This window comes from Ziziphus jujuba, chromosome 5 (genome assembly GCF_031755915.1).
Source record: "Ziziphus jujuba cultivar Dongzao chromosome 5, ASM3175591v1".
NCBI classification, from domain to species: Eukaryota; Viridiplantae; Streptophyta; class Magnoliopsida; order Rosales; family Rhamnaceae; genus Ziziphus; species Ziziphus jujuba.
In genome coordinates, this window is record NC_083383.1 from 9,365,385 (window position 1) to 9,384,694 (window position 19,310).

The window sequence follows — 19,310 nt, forward strand, 5'->3', positions numbered from 1 at the left end:
GATGTATTACTGTATTATTCTTTAAGTTTCATATCCAACTCTTTTAATCAATTTCTATCAAAAAATAAATATAAATCTCTTTCAATCAAACCCAGAAAAGCTTGACCAAAAAAATCAGACCCAAAAAGAAAAGATGAAAAACCCAGAAAAGCTTGACAAGGACCAAAAAACAAAAAATCAGACCCAGAAAAGAAAAGAAGAAGAAAAAATTTGCTTAAGGTTAGTATTTATTTGAAAAAATATAGGCATTATGTCTGTGAAAAATTTATTTTAAAAAAGATAATTTTGGCTTCACTCTTCCATTTATTTTGCGGTAATGAAAAAAGATTAAGGAAAACTAAAGTAGGATGGTTATATAAAATAAGGGCGATGGAGAAAGACGGTTAAAAAGTTAAAAAGTTTGGTGATATTGGAGGGGTGGCTTTGTTGTCTGGAATGGTTCTGGCAAGTATTTGATGTGGATAAAAAGATCCATATGGTACTAAATCTATGGAAGTAGGTGCTGAGTACTCAGTGCAACTGAGAGCATTAAAAATTTTCCCCCTTTTTTATTTTATTTTATTTTTTTTGTGGAGTGGTACCATATTATATATTATATGGTGCGTATCCAAACTAGTTTATTGCCATCTGTTAGAGATATTTGTCATGTGTCTTTGTCATATTAAATTATTGAGCTCATCACATTTTTTAAATTTTGAGAAAGAAAATTTTTAAAAAATTTACATAAATTCATTTATTTTTTTTATTTTTTTATTTTTTCTAGTCGGCGAATACATTTACTACGAACAAAAACAAACACAGCCTTCTGTATTTCTACTCTCTTTGTCTCCTCTGACCTTTCCTTTCCTAGAAATACGTAGAACTGATAGACAATGAATAATATTTTGTACGATGCATTTGCTTTCGTGTACAACAATTAGTGGAGTTGCATTGGCACGTCAATATCAAATATTAAAGGGCCTAAACAGTGTCAATATCCTGTCAATCTCGACGACACATATGAGATTTTGAATTTGCGCAACCTAAATAATGAAGAAAAAATCTCATTAGAAATTATAAAGAAATACAATTGAGTCGGCCGCTTCTAATTTCATGTGAAAAATCAAATTTTACTTCATCCTCCAACGATAATACCGTCCATTAACAAAAACTAAATTAGAATTACCAGGAAGAAAATTTGAAGGCTATAAAATAAACGGATATGACATTATTACCCACATTCATTCATTGATGGATAAGACGTTGAGATATCATTTATTTTGTATATAAATAATGATCTGAATGATACAGTACCACCGTGTTTTTTTTAATAAATTATCTATTTTTTTATTTTTTATATAATTTAAATTCATATTTTTATAGATATAAATAGAAACATTTATTATTGAAACTAACCCATTTCATCATATAGTATTACCATATTAAGCTTGATAATTTGAATTATAATTAATATATCATTGTTATACTAAAGTTTTTTTTTTTTTATCCCCAGTTTTCATTTACTCTAGCTAATATCATTTTCCATCATAAATTGTTTACCAACCAACCTGATAAAATATTCAGAAAAAAATATAAAATAAAAGGTTATTATTTTATTAGTTTATATTTTTCATTATTTAAAAATATACAAATTTATCCATATTTAGTTTTGTTATTACTATCAGCTAGTACAATTGTTTTTAGACCAAATCGGTGGGGTTAAGATGTCTTTGTTAGTCAAAATATCTGTATGGTTTAGTTGTGATCCTTTAATTATATCTTTTATACAACAAAATATCAGTCCAACCCATTGACGTTTTCATATACGTTAAGAACCAGAAAAAAAAAATACAAAATACAATTAAAATGAAAATGATGTAGAACCGTTTATGATATTTTTTTTATCATTAAAAAATTATAAAAAAAAAACTTTTTCCACAACATTCAAGAAACAATATTTATTATTAAAAAATATAATATTACACAAAAGAAAAAAGATGGGCTAAAAAAGTAGTTGAAATCAGGGGTTGGTTTTATTTATTTATTTATTTTAAAATCCATAAAAAATAAAACACAAAACGACAGAGAAATTGAATTGCATGGCATACACATATTTATTCAACCAAAAAAAAAAAAAAAAAAAAAGAAAGAAACGTGTTTCCATGAAAACGCATCGAGCTTCGTGATGATGCTCCAGTAGAGTCGTACTCCAAGAAGTCTTTTAAAAATGGTGTCGTTTTCCCCTTAAACACAAATTTATTGCAATTTCTCATAAATAAATAAATAAATCATCACGAGGGACCTCGTGGCCCAAACCAAACTCCTATTCCCAATGCTAATAGCTTGCTTAACTTTCAAGATCTCTCTCCCTCTCAGCTAAAAAAACACATACTATTTACTTCTTCTTGCGCACAATATAATTTGACTTTTTGTCTGAACATCTCACAGCCTCCCATCTACTACGGTAATGGCGATTTCTCAAGTGGAGGAAAATGCAATAACAGTGGAAGAACCTCTTCTCCCCGGCCCAAGCTCTGCCAAAGGAGGAATCAGAACCTTACCTTTTATTATAGGTAAAAATAAAATAAAAATACCCATGTACTAAAAACTTCAGCTTTTTGTTTGCCATGGAAAAACAGCTTCATCTGATGCAGTGATTGTAATTTTTGGCAGCGAATGAAGCGTTTGAGAGGGTGTCAAATTATGGGCTTCAACCGGATATGATACTGTATTTAACCGGAGAGTATGGCATGCGAGCTGCTACTTCTGCTACCATTAACTTCCTCTGGTCCGCTGCCACCGATTTCACTCCCATTGTTGGAGCTTTTATCGCAGATTCTTATGTGGGTCGCTACCCCATGATTGGCTTTGGTTGTATCGTCAGTTTTCTGGTAATTTTTTTTTTCTTTGCGCTTTTCTGTGTCTGTATTTTAAGGTCGGTGATTTGTAAACTGCTTTACTCGGAGTAGAAGTTTTTTTGAATGTCGAACATTTTGTGGGTCATTCGGATTAGGACACACAAAGTAAACTGATGTTTCCAATTTGGTAAATAGATGGTCGATTCCAACTCCTTGGAACAATCTGTGCTAGGGAATAAGAGGACAGGATCGAAAGTTGACTCTTTTGGTAACGAAATTGTAATGCCCCAAAGATCTAGGAATTGGAACATTTTTGTCACAAAAGAATCAGTAAATCACATATTATGTACATATATATATATATAGAATTAGGATCCTATAAGGTCTTCCATGAAGTGAAAGCCTTGTTGAAACAATATCGTATCTCTGAATCTTTTTGTATTTGTGCCATGCATGTAGGTTTTAAAACTAAAAGAGGCGTAATGGGAATGATGCGATGCAGGAAAATGTTGACACAAATATTGTTAGATAGGATACATATAAAGCTTTTGAAAAGGAGAAAGCTCACCCCTTTTTAACAATTATCATATTCTATGAATCTTTTTTGTGTTATTATGTAACAGGGAACGCTTTTATTATGGCTAACTACCATCATTCCGCAAGCAAGGCCTTCTTGTAATGAATTAACCAGCACATGCGAAGATCCAACAACATCCCAACTTTTAGTGTTACTCTCTTCTTTTGCCCTTATGGCTATTGGAGCTGGTGGCATACGGTCATGCTCATTGGCTTTTGGTGCAGACCAACTGGACAAGAAAAAAGACTACAGAAATGCACGTCTCTTAGAGAGCTTCTTCAACTGGTATAATATTTCAGTCAATGTTTCACTACTAGTTGCTTTCTCATGTATCGTGTACGTTCAAGAGCATATGGGATGGATATTGGGATTTGGTATTCCAGCTGTGCTTATGTTGTTGTCGGCAATTTCGTTTTTCTTGGCTTCTCCCTTCTATGCTAAGTTGAAAGCCAAGGAGAGTGTTCTTACAAGATTGGCACAAGTTGTTGCGGCATCTTACAAAAATAGAGATATCCAGCTGTCTTCTTTCAACAAATACGAATACTATCACATAAAGGGATCGATAGCTTCACCAAGCGATAACCTGAGGTACCTACAATTTATGTTTGTAAACTTGATTTGTACCTTGAACACGATGGACATTAAGTTTTTTCTGCCTGTATTGGTTACTGATCTAATGTACTAATGCTACCATGATAATCCACTCTTTCCTTTTACTAAATTTGCATTTTTTTTTTTTTTTCTTTGACAATGTAGATTACTAGTTCCAGCTACTTAACAAATTTTCTTTTATGCACACTACTTAATTTCGCTATACTTCTTTGTCTGTCTAGGTGTCTAAACAAGGCATGCATTATTAGAAATCCCCATGAAGACCTTACCCCAGAAGGAAGAGCTTCAGATCCGTGGAGACTTTGTACAGTGAAACAAGTAGAAGATCTCAAGGCACTGATCAGGATACTCCCAATTTGGACAACAGGAGTCTTAATGGCGCTGACTGTGAGTCAAAGCTCTTTTCCAGTACTCCAAGCTAACACCATGGACCGTACATTTTTTAAATACTTTGAAATTCCTGCTGGCTCTTTCCCCATATTTGTGGTAATTGCTTTTGCACTCTGGCTTGGTTTTTATGATCGTGTACTTCTCCCTATAGCATCAAAAATCAAGGGTAAATCAGTTCGCTTAAGCTCTAAAGTTAGAATGGGAATAGGAATTGTTATATCTATTATAGCTATGTTAACAGCAGCAACTGTGGAGAATATTAGGAGAAATAAGGCATATGAACAAGGAATTCAAGATAACCCCGATGCCTTAGTGAACATGTCGGCATCATGGCTACTTCTGCAAAACATTTTGATTGGCATAGCAGAGGCTTTCAATACAATTGGCCAGATAGAGTTCTTTTACTCAGAGTGTCCCAAAAACATGGCTAGTGTAGCACTGACTTTTGCAGCGCTGGGGAGGTCTGGTGGGAATGTGCTAGGAAGTATCCTTATGAGTTCTGTGGATAGTATCACCGAAAATGGAAAGCAAGGGAGTTGGGTGTCCACAAACATAAACCATGCCCATTATGATTACTACTGTTTAGTTCTTTCTGGTATTGGCTTTATCAATCTCATGTATTATATTGCATGCAGTAAGGCTTATGGTCCTTGTAGAGGAGAAGGAAAGGACTTCATGCAGATCATTCCTATGGATGAGGAAAGTGAATGTGAGTATTAGAAGTGTCTAGTAATGATTAAGTTCTTCTGGGTTGTGCAACGAGTTAATATCCACATATAATTTATTGTAATCTTAAGGTTGTTTTTGTTGTATTATGTAATACCTAGATTATGCATTACCTAGATGCTTTAATTACAAGAAATTAAACATGGTGTTCTCATTATGCATGTTTGTGCTTATCCGGTCACATGGCAGCCCTAAGTTGGATCTAGCCGAGTGCTGGACTTGATACAATTTCTATTTTCTATTTATGTGAAAATTCTGCTTTGCTGAGTCTGGTGTGCTAGATTTAAAGTAGTTTATTGAAGAAAGGATTTGAGTTCCAAATTCAAGTGGGCATGTAGAAAAATATGCCTTCCACATATTATATGAACACCAAATTCCTAAGAAGCTGCTGAATTGGCAGCTGACAACTGCTTGGCAAATTCAACAGCAACAGCCACGGAATTAATGGTGGCAAGGCCAATGAAAACATCGGCCCCATTTGATTCGACAGAGCCACAGCCGGCCAAGTTGGAGAGAGCCCTAAAAACAATGACGGGAATCCTTTGTTGTAGACAAATTAAGGCCACCGCTGCACTTTCCATTTCTATGGGGCTGACATCGAAATTATCATATAAGAAGCCGCTCTACGCTGCATTGTCAAGTAAATGATGCACTTGCTCCCCTTTCCACTCTCACCACCTTTGGCTTTGTGGACAAGCATGTTGTTGGGTTTAGTCAACTTTCTTGTATTAGGCCCTACTTCATCAGTAGTTAACAACGTTAATCAACATCTGTCATTAATATGAACAAGAAAAGAATATATACGATATGCAAGACTCTAATCCATTTAAAACTATGGGACTTCTTTTCTAAATAATATTTATAGGTTCACAAACATCACCCAAAAGAATTGAATCAACAAAAAAGAAAGTTTATATACTATTGAATTAACATCACTAAACTCAGCGAAGAAAAAAAGGAAAAGAATCAACAAATAGACTTCAAATATAGAAGTTTGGATTTTACCAAATAAAAGTATCCTACAAAGATGGAAATCCTCAACTGAACCATTAAATACTAAGTTGAGACTGTCATAAACAACATATTAAATTTTAAAAAATCCATTAACATTTCACCATTGGATTGAGAATATCTGTAAATTTCTCTCTCTTCCCGTTGTGTCTATCTAGGCTTTTTTCTATGGCGCCGCATACACCAGGTTATAACACGCAAAAAATAAATAAATAAATAATTTGTCTTATAGTTGTTGCCGCACGTACTTAGTTACACTAGGTTTAGGCTTATTAAAAGAAACTTTTGAATTCATGTGGCCCACCACCAACAATATATAGTTGTAATCTAATTGATAGGGGTTAAGTCTAAAAATTTGGGACAGATTACCCTGATCAATATACTAGATTAAAAGTTTGCTATTTAACCCCATGGGTATTGAACTGGATTTTGGGCTCAAATGTTGGGTCAGACTTCGAATTTGAAGTTTAGCAAAATATATATTTTTTTTTTTGCATAAAATATTTTAATAATGATAAAATAAATATAATAATTTAATAAATGAACAATACTAAAAGTACTAAATTTATTAACAAAATTTTTTATATCAAATAATATAACTTTTATTAATGATTGATATATTAATAAATATCTTAAAATCATAGAAAGCAAATTCAACCAATAATATAAAGCCATTGCATACTAAATATTTTGTTAATGAATTTGATGAATTTAAATTACTTATAATAAATTATTTTATCTTATAACAAATAATAAATAAATACAATTTAATATATAATAAATTTTATAATATATTGAATAAAAATAAAAAAACTGTAAAATTATATTAGGTTAGTTAATTGGGCTGGTTTCTGGGTTGAGCTTCAAGCTGGCACGATGGCTAGCCTAACAAGTCGGACTTCCGTTGGATCTATAATAAAAATCCAATAATATTCACGTGACTATTTGACACTTGATAATGTTTTTGACAAATCTGGTCATTACTTTTGCATTCCTACTCTTTAACGACCTACTCTCAAATGTCGTATCCTACTTCTTCAAAAATCAACTTTCTCTACTACTACGTTTACAGTGGGCCAATGCTCTGCTTCTCCGACAGTCTTTTTATTCGAAGGTTTTCAATCATCAATCAATCTCTTAATAAACTACATGTACTTATAATTAGAATAATAAGAAAAAAAATTGTTACAAAAGATTAAAAAAAAAAAAAAAATCTTGATTCATTGATTATAATTAATGGAATTTTTGTTATAATTTAACAAAGATCATGAGGAATCCAAACACAATTAACTTAAATTTAAATACTATAATTTGACTTAAAAAGTAGCTTAAGTGATCATGAGATTTTAAATCTATTTGAGTATATATATGTTCGGGACCTCAATGAATTTTGATGAATGATAATGACTTTTAGTGTTTAATATAATATTAGGTTTTGAGTTGAATTAACAAGGCCATATATTTCCAAAACCAATTAAAATATTTATATGATATAGTATGACAGTAACATTAACGTATTATTCCAAGCTCAAAGTTTTTATTTTATTTTTATTTTTGTTTTATATATTTTGGTAAGAAAGGATTACAAGGGGGCGCATATAGAAAAATCTGCCATTTCTAATATATGAACACCAGTATATGTAATATTCCTAAGAAGCTGCCAAAGTAGCCGCCGACAACTGCTTAACAAATTCGACGGCAACAGCCACAGAATTATTGGCGGCAAGGGTGATGAAAGTATCGGCCTCATTAGAGTCGGCAGAGCCACCGCCGGCCAAGTCGGAGAGAGCTCTTATAACAATGAAAGGAATCCTCTGCTGGAAACTAATTAAGGCCACGGCTGCACTTTCCATTTCAACGGGGCTGATATTGAACTTCTCATATAAGAAGCCACGGTATGCTGCATTGTCTAAGTAAATGCTCGCACTTGTTCCCCTTTCCACTCTCACCACCCTTGGCGTTGTGGTCAAACATGTTGTTGAGTTCAGGCAATCTTCCAGCTTTAAGCCCTACTTCATCATTGTTGTAGTTAGCCAACATTAATCAATCATCATCTTCCTATATCTATATATATAGTCTAAGCACACAATTAATTCATCAAACTTTTAATAATTGTAAGACATGTTTGGTGGGTAGGAATAAATAAAGGAATGAAATAGCTATACCATATGATTTGATAAATTTATGTTTGGTTAGTTTTTATATTAAGGAATATATAGTCCTTTGGATTAATAAGTTTTATGAAAATTTCATACACTTTCTTGACATTTGGTGAAAATTTGCTTAAACCTTTTTTTGGTTTTAAAAAATCATCACTTAGTAACTCTATGGTGATTTTTTTTTTTTTTTTTACCAAGTTGACTTTTGAGATGTATATTTTACCGTTTTATGTTAAAATATATATTAAATTATTATTCTATCACTTTCTTTTATAACAATGTATATTAAAAGAATATTATTTACTAGAGGTTAATTGCTCATATAGTGCCACCCATATAAATAGAAAGACAAATAATTTACATTTATTTCATATATGTATTGTTATTTCAATATAGAAAGGTAAAGCAGTTCTTTTTAATTAATCAAGTTTTGGTAAATGATGATTTTTCAAATTTTAAGGATTTAAGTATATTTTCATTAAACCTAAACTTTATATATGAATGAGAAAGAGAGAAAATTTAATAGCATATAAAGCCGCTCAATAAGGCTAGCTACTGTCACTAAAAAAAGGTTTTTTTATTTTTATTTTTTATTTTTATTGTTAAAATTGAGGAAGTAAAAATATATTACCTCCAATGTTTGAGAGATATTATAATAGAGGGGATCAACGGGAACCCAGAAGGAGTGCTGCCTCTCTTCAGGAGTCCCATCTACAGGGAAAACTTCTTCTTGTTGATACCAAATATTGTTGAGGAGGTTGTCGTAGGAGCTGGAATGAGATACATTCACTGTATAATCTGCAATTTTAATGTACCCAATTTCTCTCGTGTAGTCTCCATTTGCTTCAAGTGGTAGCTCGTCGTCAGGCCCTTGTCCATATCTCTGAACCATTGACCATACCAATTATACCTATTAGATCTAAGAATGTGAGAGAGATATATAGCACAACCGATATGTATATATACACACAGAACAAATCTCTTATCAGATCAATTTTATAATATATTATATACTAAAATGAATTTGTAATTGCAACTGTTAAATTTATACTAAAATGAATTTGTAATTGCAACTGTTAAATTTACTTGTATTTGTATAATATTATCAAATTGTTTTGATAAGAAAGTTAACCATATATGTATTTTAATATACCTGCCAAATCCACAGAGCAGTATGCGACCAGCTCTGAGGAATGGCCACATCTCCAATGTGGAGGGAAGGGTTTGCATTCCCCGCTATTCCATAGTGCACTACTCCTTCTACGTCGAAGATGGTCAATAGAAGTTGAGTGGTTATAGCTGAATTGACCTACATAAATCAAAAACCCCATAGAAGTAAATAACAAAAAATAAAAAGAGGTTAATTAGCTTTAATATATATGCATAAAACATAATTAAATGAGATAAAAGAATTAACGGAAAACAATATAATACCATGCCAAGCCCTGTCATGACTAATATGACTTTCTGGCCGGCAATAGTTCCGAATCGGAATCTCCTCCCTAATTAATAAGCACCAAAAAAAAAAAAAAAAAAAAAAAAGGAATATAGTACACAGTATAAGGAGCTAGAAAGAGAGGAAACAGAAGCTAGTTAATTTGCGATAGCTAAGTTGATATGTATGTAAATATATATATATTTATATACCAGAAACGTCGATGGTCAATTTTCTAGCTTTATAGTCGGGATGTTTAAGCAGAGGGTTCATTTCGAAAAGATTTGGAATCACTATTCCTAAGTAAGGGCCATTTTTATTGGCCCTGTCAATCAATTTTCTTGTTTTCTCAGAAATTGCAGCATTTGTCTGTTGTGCACTAAACTGGATCACAATCAGAGCAAAAAAGATCTTGGAAGCTATTCCAAGAACTGCCATTTTTTTCTAAGAAAGAAAAAAAAAAAAAAAAAAAAAAAAAAAAAACAGAAAATGAAAACAACAACAGAGGTGTTGGAACTTTATGTTTGGATATGTCAAATGGTTGGAGTTCAAGGAGGGTTGTGTATGAAGAGAACTTTATAGTGAAATGGATGCGGCTGGAAGTGTAAAGAATATACTGATGCTGCCAAGATTTTCCACTAAACCACCTTTATACAGGGTTATACGGTAAAGGAAACAAATAAGTTATTTAGTGAAACTAGCTAATAACTGAGACTTGAGGATTTTCTAAAAAATTTGATGGATCACCATCACTTTATTTTTTGAAAAATACCATTTGTTACGGTGGATGATTCATACTCGGTGGTCCTAACACTATCAAAATTGACTTTTCTATAGTAGGTTCTAATTTAAAAAAAAAAAAAATTTAATTCAAACTAATTAATATTTTATCAGATCAATATAAATTTCATAGATAATGATCACCAGAGACAATAACAAAACTCTTATCTTTTTTCCTTTATATAAATTATCTAGGAAGAAGCATGCGAAAGTTCATTAGGCTGTCATGATTAAACTATATGCAGCATGTGAAATGAATGGGATAAGAGATTGTCATTACAAAAGCTATGTCCTTGGCATTGTCCTTTTCCTCCCGCTTCTTCTGAGGACGACTGTTTAATCATGTTTGTTGCAATTATGTAACATTATTTTAATTCTAATTAGTTAGCTCAAACGTCCTTTTTAAAAATATAACAAATAAAACCGTCCTGTCTCATACACTATCTTTTTTCCCTAATAATATTAAATGATTCATAAGCATAATATTGGGAAAAAAAATGATCCATAATAATGATAATAAGAAAAATTGATCCAAAAAAATAAAATTGATCCACTATATTCATTCAACCCTAGTAATGCCAATAATAATGATAATAATAATAATAAAACCTCCCTAGTAATTAACCCCCCATTTGACAATGATTATGTTTATGTTGTTCTTTTTTGCTTGTGAAGTCAAATATACATAAATGAATAAGCATTTATTTATAAATAATTTAAAATGAATTTCAGGAAGGTATATTTGTATTTTGTTTTCTCTTTTGAAGTTGTAGTTAAATGACAAGCCTAAATATTATTTAAAGTACAAATCAACTATATACAACTAAAATAAAACTTTTAAAAAAAAATCAAAAATATAAATTACGTGTATTTTTGGTGGTTTTTCTAAGATCAAATTTATTAATACACTACTTCCTAATACCTTTCTTTTTTTTTATTTTTTTCTTTTTTATTTATTTATTTTTTTTGAAGCGTCACTACTTGAGCATCTAATTAATTACAGTATTAAAATCAGCCATAAAATAATGCCACGCGAAACAAAAACTACGAAGATTTTTTTTTTTTTTTTTTTGATGTGTCACTACTTGTGCATCTAATTAATTACAGTATTAAAACCAGCCATAAAATAATACCACGTGAAACAAAAACTATTATCTTCTTCATATTGGACCTTCTTTGTTTTTTATTTGTAAAAATATTATTATGTATTATATTTTAATAAAATATGTTGAATAAAGTGCTTTAAGCTGTTTATTTACCCTAGCAAAAAAACTTTTAACTGTTTCTATAACGTAGAGAGTTGATAGAAAGAAATTTTAAGAATAAACTAAACACAAAGGAAAATTTGAGGTTCAAACAAAGATAGTCCAAGAAAGATAAGAGCTTGGATATATTCCGGCTAATTCTTTCATGTGAAAGAACATTGATTTCAATGAAGCACAACCAACCTTGCATATTTTATTTTGGTCGCGAGGCATGCATTGATTCCTCAATCTCGAGGGCTATTTTACAAGGTCCATAAAAATGTCGATGAAAGTCCAACTATCCATGGGCTGATATCTGGCCCCCTCAATTTTTAATTTTTATTTTGACTCGAGGAACATACTTGTCTTTTAGATAATGTTTTAGTGAGTTTATAATATTTATAGATATAAACCTTTATGTTTTATTATTACTAACTAATAATTTAAGAGAAAAAAACAAATAAATTATTACTTAATTAAAATTTTTTTCTGGATTCGCTATCATACCACCCATAAATCATACACAGAAATAAAGCAGCATGTAAGGCCAACAAACATAATTCTTATTTACATTTTGCATGTTTACAAATCACAACAGGAAAGGAAAGAAATTAAAACGACAAATACTGAATTCTACTATTATAAAAAATAAAAATCCCAAAGGATTATAAACCACGGGGTTAGAATGGTGGAACCAAATTACAAAAATCCATCCATATCAATTGGTACTCTGAGAGCTTGGCTAAGGAGTTCTGGCATGGCGGTCACCGTCCAACCTCTACTACATCCATGTCGCTTGCGACATGTAGTATATAATCTAAAAATCAACAAAACCAAGAGTCAAAAATATATCAAATTGTGTGACTAGTGGAAGTATAATCATAAATATTACAATTTTAGAAGGCAAGTTTTAAAATATATAATAATCCTGACATTACCGCAAATCAATAGCCAATTATGTAGGTTAAAGGAGAGAGCAACAGGACAAAGAAAGGAAATTAGTAGGCATAATAATTTTCAGATGACAAATAACGTTCGGAGAAAAATCTACAACCCACAGAATTAAGTAAAAACTTGATGCCCCTCGAAATATGCCCCCATGTGGTACGTAGGCCATGGATCACCGCTTTAGAGATCCACAAAGCATTAAAATGCATATGATTTTATACATTGTTTAATTGATAATAACTGGCAAAAATGCCCCTTTCTCAATGACGAAAACAAGCATTAGTCTACATATAAAAGATTCTAAACTTGCCTTGATGCAAGTAAAGAAGATCTTGACAGCGCTGCATAAATATGAATTTATAAGAAAGCATGTTCATGTATACTATGCTTGCATGATTCCATATTGAAACATCTTATGCTTGCATGTATGCCATATTCAAATATATTATACTCGCATTTATGCCCTGATGCCATATCATGGCATGATCAGCAAAGATTTTAAGCTTTCATTCACTGGGTCAAGATGAAGCTTCACTTTAAATTAACAACTTATTATTATTATTTTTTTTTTTTGCTTCCAGCTTCTTATTATTAATTACTTTACAGTAAGGATGGAACAAGTCAGTGATACTTTTTCATACTCAGTTTATCATTACAGTCAATTTGTTACGACCCTTACACAACGCCAAACCTAGAAACCAACCAACCAAAGAAAGAATCTAAAGCATGAGAAGTTCCACACCTTCCCCTTGCTTTTATCATATTTCTTTTCCCACTATTGTAATCTTAGCACACCAAAATAAGTATCTTTACAAGCAGGAGCAAATCCAGCTTTTGATGTTGGAGCACCTAAGGTTGTACCAAATCCTCTGTTCTTGCCTCATATTCAACCTGCACATAAAGGAACAACTTCTATCTGTCACTAAAACAAGCCCATTTAACCATTTGTTCTCTTGAACAGAGCTTAAAAACATCATAGCAATACTGCCTAATACGAGGTTCCACCAGCTATTATGTACTCTTTTTTAAAGGCTTCGGGAGCCGAGTACTGTAATGGAGGTGTTAGGCTCCAAATGATTAGATGAATCATGAGATTACAGTTACGGAAGTTCATCTCAAATATAGGTATGTGAAACTCGTAGTGTGATTACACTTGATCAATATTATCAAGTGTGTCTCATTCCCTGCACACATATAACAGTAACCCCAAGAAGCAATTTCCTAATAAACAACACTATTCCATGGCACAGATTTGTAAAATTTCCCATCGTAGAGGATGCCAATCTGCATCAGTTATTAGATAGGACATCAATACATCAAGAAGAGCAAAATGACTTGTCAGTAGTAGAGGATTTCTCATATTAACGTATCAAGGCGGCATTTTCAAAATTCCTCGCCAATCCAGGCAGCTTCCTCAACCCACCCACTGCAGTGAGAGCAACTTCTCAATCGCACCTTCAAAAACATTACATTGAACCTGCAGTGCAACAATGAAATTAAATTTGCAGATCCAAAACAAAGCTATTTGAGTGGTTCAGAAATGAAGATGCTACAATGACCACACCAAATGTCCTTGTAAAGAGGCTCCACAATTGAATAGTACATTGTAAAAGCATAGTATCTGATTGGATTTTTTTTTTTTAATAATTTTTAATTTTATTTTATTTAATTTATGGTAACTCTTCTAAGATGGAAGAAAGCGACATCGTTACTGGGCTTATTTTTCTTACTACAGTGTGAATGATATTGTTGTTGGTTCCTCTCTAGAAGAAGAGGAAAGTAAGGTGAAGCTCACATACCGATGAAGTAATATGAACACTTAACTTCTGCTTGTAATATGTTGATAAGAAAATGAAACTTACCCAAAACCATTTTCATGGGCATGTTCCACCCCCTGTTCTTCTCAGAATAGGACAGTGCATTTAGAAACTCAATCCTTTCACCATCCCACTCTATCCAACCTGAAATTTAATTTTAAAATCTGAGGCATTATCATTACGATGTATATAGGCGTAAAACAGAGCAAATAACAGCACATATAATATTGGATGAGAAGCACATGGTTTGCACCCATTGGGAATCCCTAATGATAACTCAAAACATAAATACCAGACATTTTATAAATTCAATAAATAAAAGAGTGCACCAGTTCATCCATACAATAATAATCCCCAAAGAAAATAAAAGCTACTTTATAAGAAATACATGTGCTTTACTACGGAAAATTATAAATTCATATACCACATACAAATCCATATGTCTTAAATAGAATCATTGTGCATTCCAAGAATAACAGGCTATCTTTCTCTCCACATTCCACAGTTGCTTCTACCTTTAAATGCTAGTTATTAAAATTTTTCATCAGGAATTCTCCAAATGGAAGTGCCCCATTGCCTAAACAACAGATCTTCAGCTAACAATCTCCCAATCTAAGATGCATATTTATAGGTATAAAGGATATTATGTTCATACACTTGAGGAAATAGTTCTGTCAGCATAAATAATATATTCAGATACAACAAGCAGACGGCCGACACAATAAAGTTTTAACATATTCGAGAATTGTTAAGCAAGATATCAAATAAAATGAGTTAAATCATTGAATCCCAAACAATGGAGGCTGGGAGAAAAGAAAACGCCTGTTGACAATCCGCTTGCCATGCATATTTGCTAATGGGGTTCAATACAGGCAGGGCTGCAAGCCATCCTGCCGTAGACTTGTGTTGAGAGACAACATCAACCCAACCATAAATTGGACTGAGTACTTTACTCCCAACAAGCGGTCTTCATGATTTCCACACAATTTGACCACATCACGGGCAGCTTGATCTTAACAGATACATAACCAAGAATACAAAGTTACAAGATGGGCGATTGCAGAACATTCTGCTCCAAGCATAGAATCACTAAGCCTATTAAAACACCAAAAACATGCTCTTGAATAAAATGATAGAAATGGGAAAAGAAAGGCGTACCCGCCATCATCACAACTGAAACCTTGATGCCCAATTGGACTGACTTGAAAACCTTCCGTGATTATGAGATTCCTCAGAGTACTGACAAATATGCTTGCCATAAGCACCGAGAATTTGTGCACCGACACCAGTAAATGTAGGTCCATGCTCAGCAACCTCCAATGGCGTTAGTTTATTGCGAAATGCAGGGCTCTCCATTGAGTTCTCGATTCGGGGGCGTCGGAAAGTAGACAGGCTTCACAAAACCCACACTCTCTTTTTCTTTTTTGTCTCTATAAATTGGAGTTTCGGATATCGAATTGGACATGGAAGGGCGCACCTTTGGTGGAAACCCTAATCGAACTGAGGTTTTGATTTTGAAGGATAAGACAGACCGGGGCTGGAATTGGGATTTCAAATTGGAAACCGGAGAGGAATATGACCTTCGAGTCAATGAGGTCTGTATTCGCTAAGAAAATTAGAGTGGCAGAATAGATAAAAACAACAGAGTGGTTGAGATAGAAATGGCGGGCCAACTAACGGTCATTGCTATTAGAAATATATACATATATATATATATATATATATATATATATATATATGTATGTATGGGGTTAAATTCTATTTATTCATAATAATATATAGTTACACTTTTGTTAAAAAGAGACTAATTAATTAATTATTATAAGTTGATTAGCATTGTAAATTGGACATGCTTAATTAAACCTAAATAATTTAAACACTATTATTTTTATAGCCATGTCATACTATATATTTATTTGTTCTTTATTATATTTTTTTTCTTTTCTGTAATTATCCTGAATACTCTAAATAATAAATGAGTAATGATTTTGAGTGTTTAATATCCAGGTTCTAAGTTAAATTAACTACGACATAATTTTTCTAAAACCAATTAAAATTTTTTATATGATATAGTAATGACAGTGAGTAACATTAACATATTATTCCAAGCTCAAGGTTTTTATTTTTATTTTTTTCATTTTTATTTATTTTTATTTTTTTAAAGAAAGGATTACAAGGGGCATATAGAAAAATAGCCTTTCCACATATATCGAGAAAAATACTGGTGCTCCAGAAATACCAAACGCTTCAAACACAACTATGTTGTTGAGTCACATGGTTGTCTCTTGAGAGTCTGGTACTCTCCTGGATATTTTTAGATTTCACATATATGAACACCAGTACATGTAATATTCCTAATAAGCTGCCAAAGTGGCATTCGGCAACAGCTTGACGAATTCGACAGCAACAGCCACAGAATTATTGGCGGCAAGGGTGATGAAAGTATCGGCCTCATTAGAGTCGGCAGAGCCACCGCCGGCCAAGTCGGAGAGAGCTCTTATAACAATGAAAGGAATCCTCTGCTGGAAACTAATTAAGGCCACGGCTGCACTTTCCATTTCCACGGGGCTGATATTGAACTTCTCGTATAGGAAGCCACGGTATGCTGCATTGTCTAAGTAGATGCTCGCACTTGTTCCCCTTTCCACTCTCACCACCTTTGGCGTTGTGGTCAAACATGTTGTTGAGTTTACGCAATCTTCCAGTTCTAGACCCTACTTTATCAGTAGTACTCATAGTTAGGCAACGTTAATCAATCACCATCTTCGACAAATGTAATAGTAAGAAAGAAAAAAAAATTTAAAAATATGTAATAGCATATATAGCCACCCAATTTGGCTTATGAGACTTATCAAGGATCACCAAAAAAGAGGCCCTTTTTTTTTTCTTTTTATTGTTAAAAATTGAAGTTATAGGGGGAGTAAGTACAAATATTACCTCCAAATTTTGAGCGAGATGATAATAGAGAGAATCAACAGGAACCCAGAAGGCATGCTGTCTCTGTTCAGGAGTCCCATCTATTGGGAAAACTTCTTCCCGTTGATACCAAATATTATTGAGGAGGTTGTCATAGGAGCCGAAATCCTCATCCGAGACATTCACTGTATAATTTGGGATATTAATGTACCCTAATTCTCTCGTGTAGTCTCCATTTGCTTCAAGCGGTAGCTCGTCTTCGGGGCCTTGTCCATACCTCTGCACCGTTTACCATACTTCAATTTGAGAATGGGAGAGATAGCACAATTGGTATGTATATGTACACATACACACAACAAATCTCTTATTAATTACGTTGACTTGGTGATATTATACTAAATGTTGGATTTGCTTGTGTTTATATAATATTATCAAAACAACCTGATGAAAAAAAAAAAAAAAAAAACTACTGACTATATAAATATATATATATATATATATATTTTAAACATACCTGCCAATTCCAGAGACCAGAATGCGACCAGCTTTGAGGAATAGCCACATCTCCAATATGAAGGGAAGGGTTCGCATTCCCGGCTATTCCATAGTGCAACACTCCTTCTACATTGAAGAGGGTCAATAGAAGTTGAGTGGTTACAGCTGAATTGACCTGCATAAAACCCCCAAAAAATAAAAAAGTTAGCTTTTTTCTTATATATATATATATATATACTGTATAGGCATAAAACATAATTAAATGCTTTACCAAAAAAAAAAAATATATATATATATATATATATTACATAAAACATAATTAAATAAGATAACAGAAATGGAGAACAATAATACCATGCCAAGGCCTGTCAGGGTTAAAATTACTTTCTTGCCGGCAATAGTTCCAAACCGGTATCTCCTTCCTAATAACCAACAGAAAAGAAGATAGTAGAGGTGATTTAGTTAGTAGATAGAACGAGGGGAAACAAAAGCTAGTTAATTAGCTAGATTTGTACATAAGCAAGTTAATATGTATGTATATATACCAGAAATATCAATGGTCAAATTTTTAGCTTTGAAGTCGGGATGATTAAGCAGAGGGTTCAATTCGAAAAGATTTGGAATCACTATTCCAATGTAAGGGCCATTCTTATTGGCCTTGTTGATCAATTTATTGGTTTTCAGAGGAATTGTAGCATTTATCTGATGTGCACCAAGCTGGATCGCAATCAGAGCAAGAAAGATCCTGGAAGCTACACCAAGAACTCCCATTTTTTATGAGAAAAAAAAAAAGGGTTGGAACTTTTTCTTTTTGGATTGTCAAAGCGTTGGTGTTAAAGAGGAAGGTGATGAGAAAAGAAATTTATAGACAAATGGATGCGGCAAATAGTGTAAAGATTACAGCATCTTCAATAAAAATGTTACTCTTCAATTAAATGTGAAAACTAACATTTATTTGAATATTATTTTTAAAAATTACCTTTTAATGATAATTTGTACAATAAATGTCAAGCTCGTTCATTGTAGACGTTATCGATGTGAATATAATCTTTTAGAAGTTTTATTAAACGTTATAATTTTTTTTTCTTAAAAAGTAATTTGTTTAAGCTCTGTTAGACAATATTATAATTTTTCTTAAAGATCATATTTTAAGATTTAACAAACATTAATTATCAATTATTGATTAAAAAAAAATATAGCATCAATGATAAATTTTCTAGCTTCCTAGTCGGGAATCGGGATGATTAAGCAAAGGGTTCATTTCGAAAAGATTTGGAATTACTATTCTAAAGTGTTAGAGAAAAATATAAATGAAATGAAAGCCCATTTTGCATCAAATTAATCTTTTGGAATAAATGGTAAT

The 19,310-nt window shown here is 32.4% G+C and overlaps 3 protein-coding genes and 1 long non-coding RNA gene across 5 annotated transcripts; 1 reads left to right on the top strand and 3 right to left on the bottom strand.

Moving 5' to 3' along the window:
- Positions 1-2,270: 2,270 nt before the first annotated feature.
- On the top strand, positions 2,271-5,409 carry LOC107420699 (protein NRT1/ PTR FAMILY 1.2). Its single transcript, XM_016029727.4, has 4 exons — positions 2,271-2,552; positions 2,653-2,870; positions 3,461-4,002; positions 4,248-5,409. Exons 1-4 carry the CDS (start codon positions 2,447-2,449, stop codon positions 5,134-5,136), a joined length of 1,755 nt encoding a protein of 584 aa, XP_015885213.3. The 5' UTR covers positions 2,271-2,446; the 3' UTR covers positions 5,137-5,409.
- A 2,339-nt stretch (positions 5,410-7,748) lies between these two features.
- Positions 7,749-10,223, bottom strand: LOC125422882 (uncharacterized). Its single transcript, XM_048475310.2, has 5 exons — positions 9,960-10,223; positions 9,747-9,814; positions 9,466-9,621; positions 8,944-9,195; positions 7,749-8,162 (listed from the first exon to the last, which is right to left on the bottom strand). The coding sequence occupies exons 1-5, from the start codon at positions 10,183-10,185 to the stop codon at positions 7,803-7,805; spliced, it is 1,062 nt and encodes a 353-aa protein (XP_048331267.1). The 5' UTR covers positions 10,186-10,223; the 3' UTR covers positions 7,749-7,802.
- A 2,081-nt stretch (positions 10,224-12,304) lies between these two features.
- Positions 12,305-16,207, bottom strand: LOC107420680 (uncharacterized). Of its 2 annotated transcripts, none has more exons than XR_007241765.2 (4): positions 15,695-16,207; positions 14,582-15,548; positions 13,462-14,196; positions 12,305-12,588 (listed from the first exon to the last, which is right to left on the bottom strand). It is a non-coding gene; the product is annotated as an uncharacterized LOC107420680 (long non-coding RNA). The 2 variants fall into 2 exon arrangements; XR_007241766.2 differs by having other exon boundaries at positions 14,582-15,605.
- A 437-nt stretch (positions 16,208-16,644) lies between these two features.
- LOC107420645 (uncharacterized) lies at positions 16,645-18,790 on the bottom strand. The gene is made up of 5 exons (XM_048476542.2): positions 18,493-18,790; positions 18,302-18,369; positions 17,967-18,122; positions 17,474-17,731; positions 16,645-17,250 (listed from the first exon to the last, which is right to left on the bottom strand). The coding sequence occupies exons 1-5, from the start codon at positions 18,716-18,718 to the stop codon at positions 16,891-16,893; spliced, it is 1,068 nt and encodes a 355-aa protein (XP_048332499.2). The 5' UTR covers positions 18,719-18,790; the 3' UTR covers positions 16,645-16,890.
- Between the last annotated feature and the right edge of the window lie 520 nt (positions 18,791-19,310).

Coding starts and splice junctions, on each gene's coding strand:
- LOC107420645 (XM_048476542.2), bottom strand. CDS start 18,718: ATGGGAGTTCTTGGTGTAGCTTCCAGGATCTTTCTTGCTCTGATTGCG. Junction 18,370..18,492: donor TTTGACCATTGATATTTCTG/GTATATATACAT, acceptor GTTGGTTATTAG/GAAGGAGATACCGGTTTGGA. Junction 17,732..17,966: donor CTGGTCTCTGGAATTGGCAG/GTATGTTTAAAA, acceptor TAAACGGTGCAG/AGGTATGGACAAGGCCCCGA.
- LOC107420699 (XM_016029727.4), top strand. CDS start 2,447: ATGGCGATTTCTCAAGTGGAGGAAAATGCAATAACAGTGGAAGAACCT. Junction 2,553..2,652: donor AACCTTACCTTTTATTATAG/GTAAAAATAAAA, acceptor AATTTTTGGCAG/CGAATGAAGCGTTTGAGAGG. Junction 2,871..3,460: donor GTTGTATCGTCAGTTTTCTG/GTAATTTTTTTT, acceptor ATTATGTAACAG/GGAACGCTTTTATTATGGCT.
- LOC125422882 (XM_048475310.2), bottom strand. CDS start 10,185: ATGGCAGTTCTTGGAATAGCTTCCAAGATCTTTTTTGCTCTGATTGTG. Junction 9,815..9,959: donor ATTGACCATCGACGTTTCTG/GTATATAAATAT, acceptor CTTATTAATTAG/GGAGGAGATTCCGATTCGGA. Junction 8,163..8,943: donor ATATCTCTCAAACATTGGAG/GTAATATATTTT, acceptor ATGATGAAGTAG/GGCTTAAAGCTGGAAGATTG.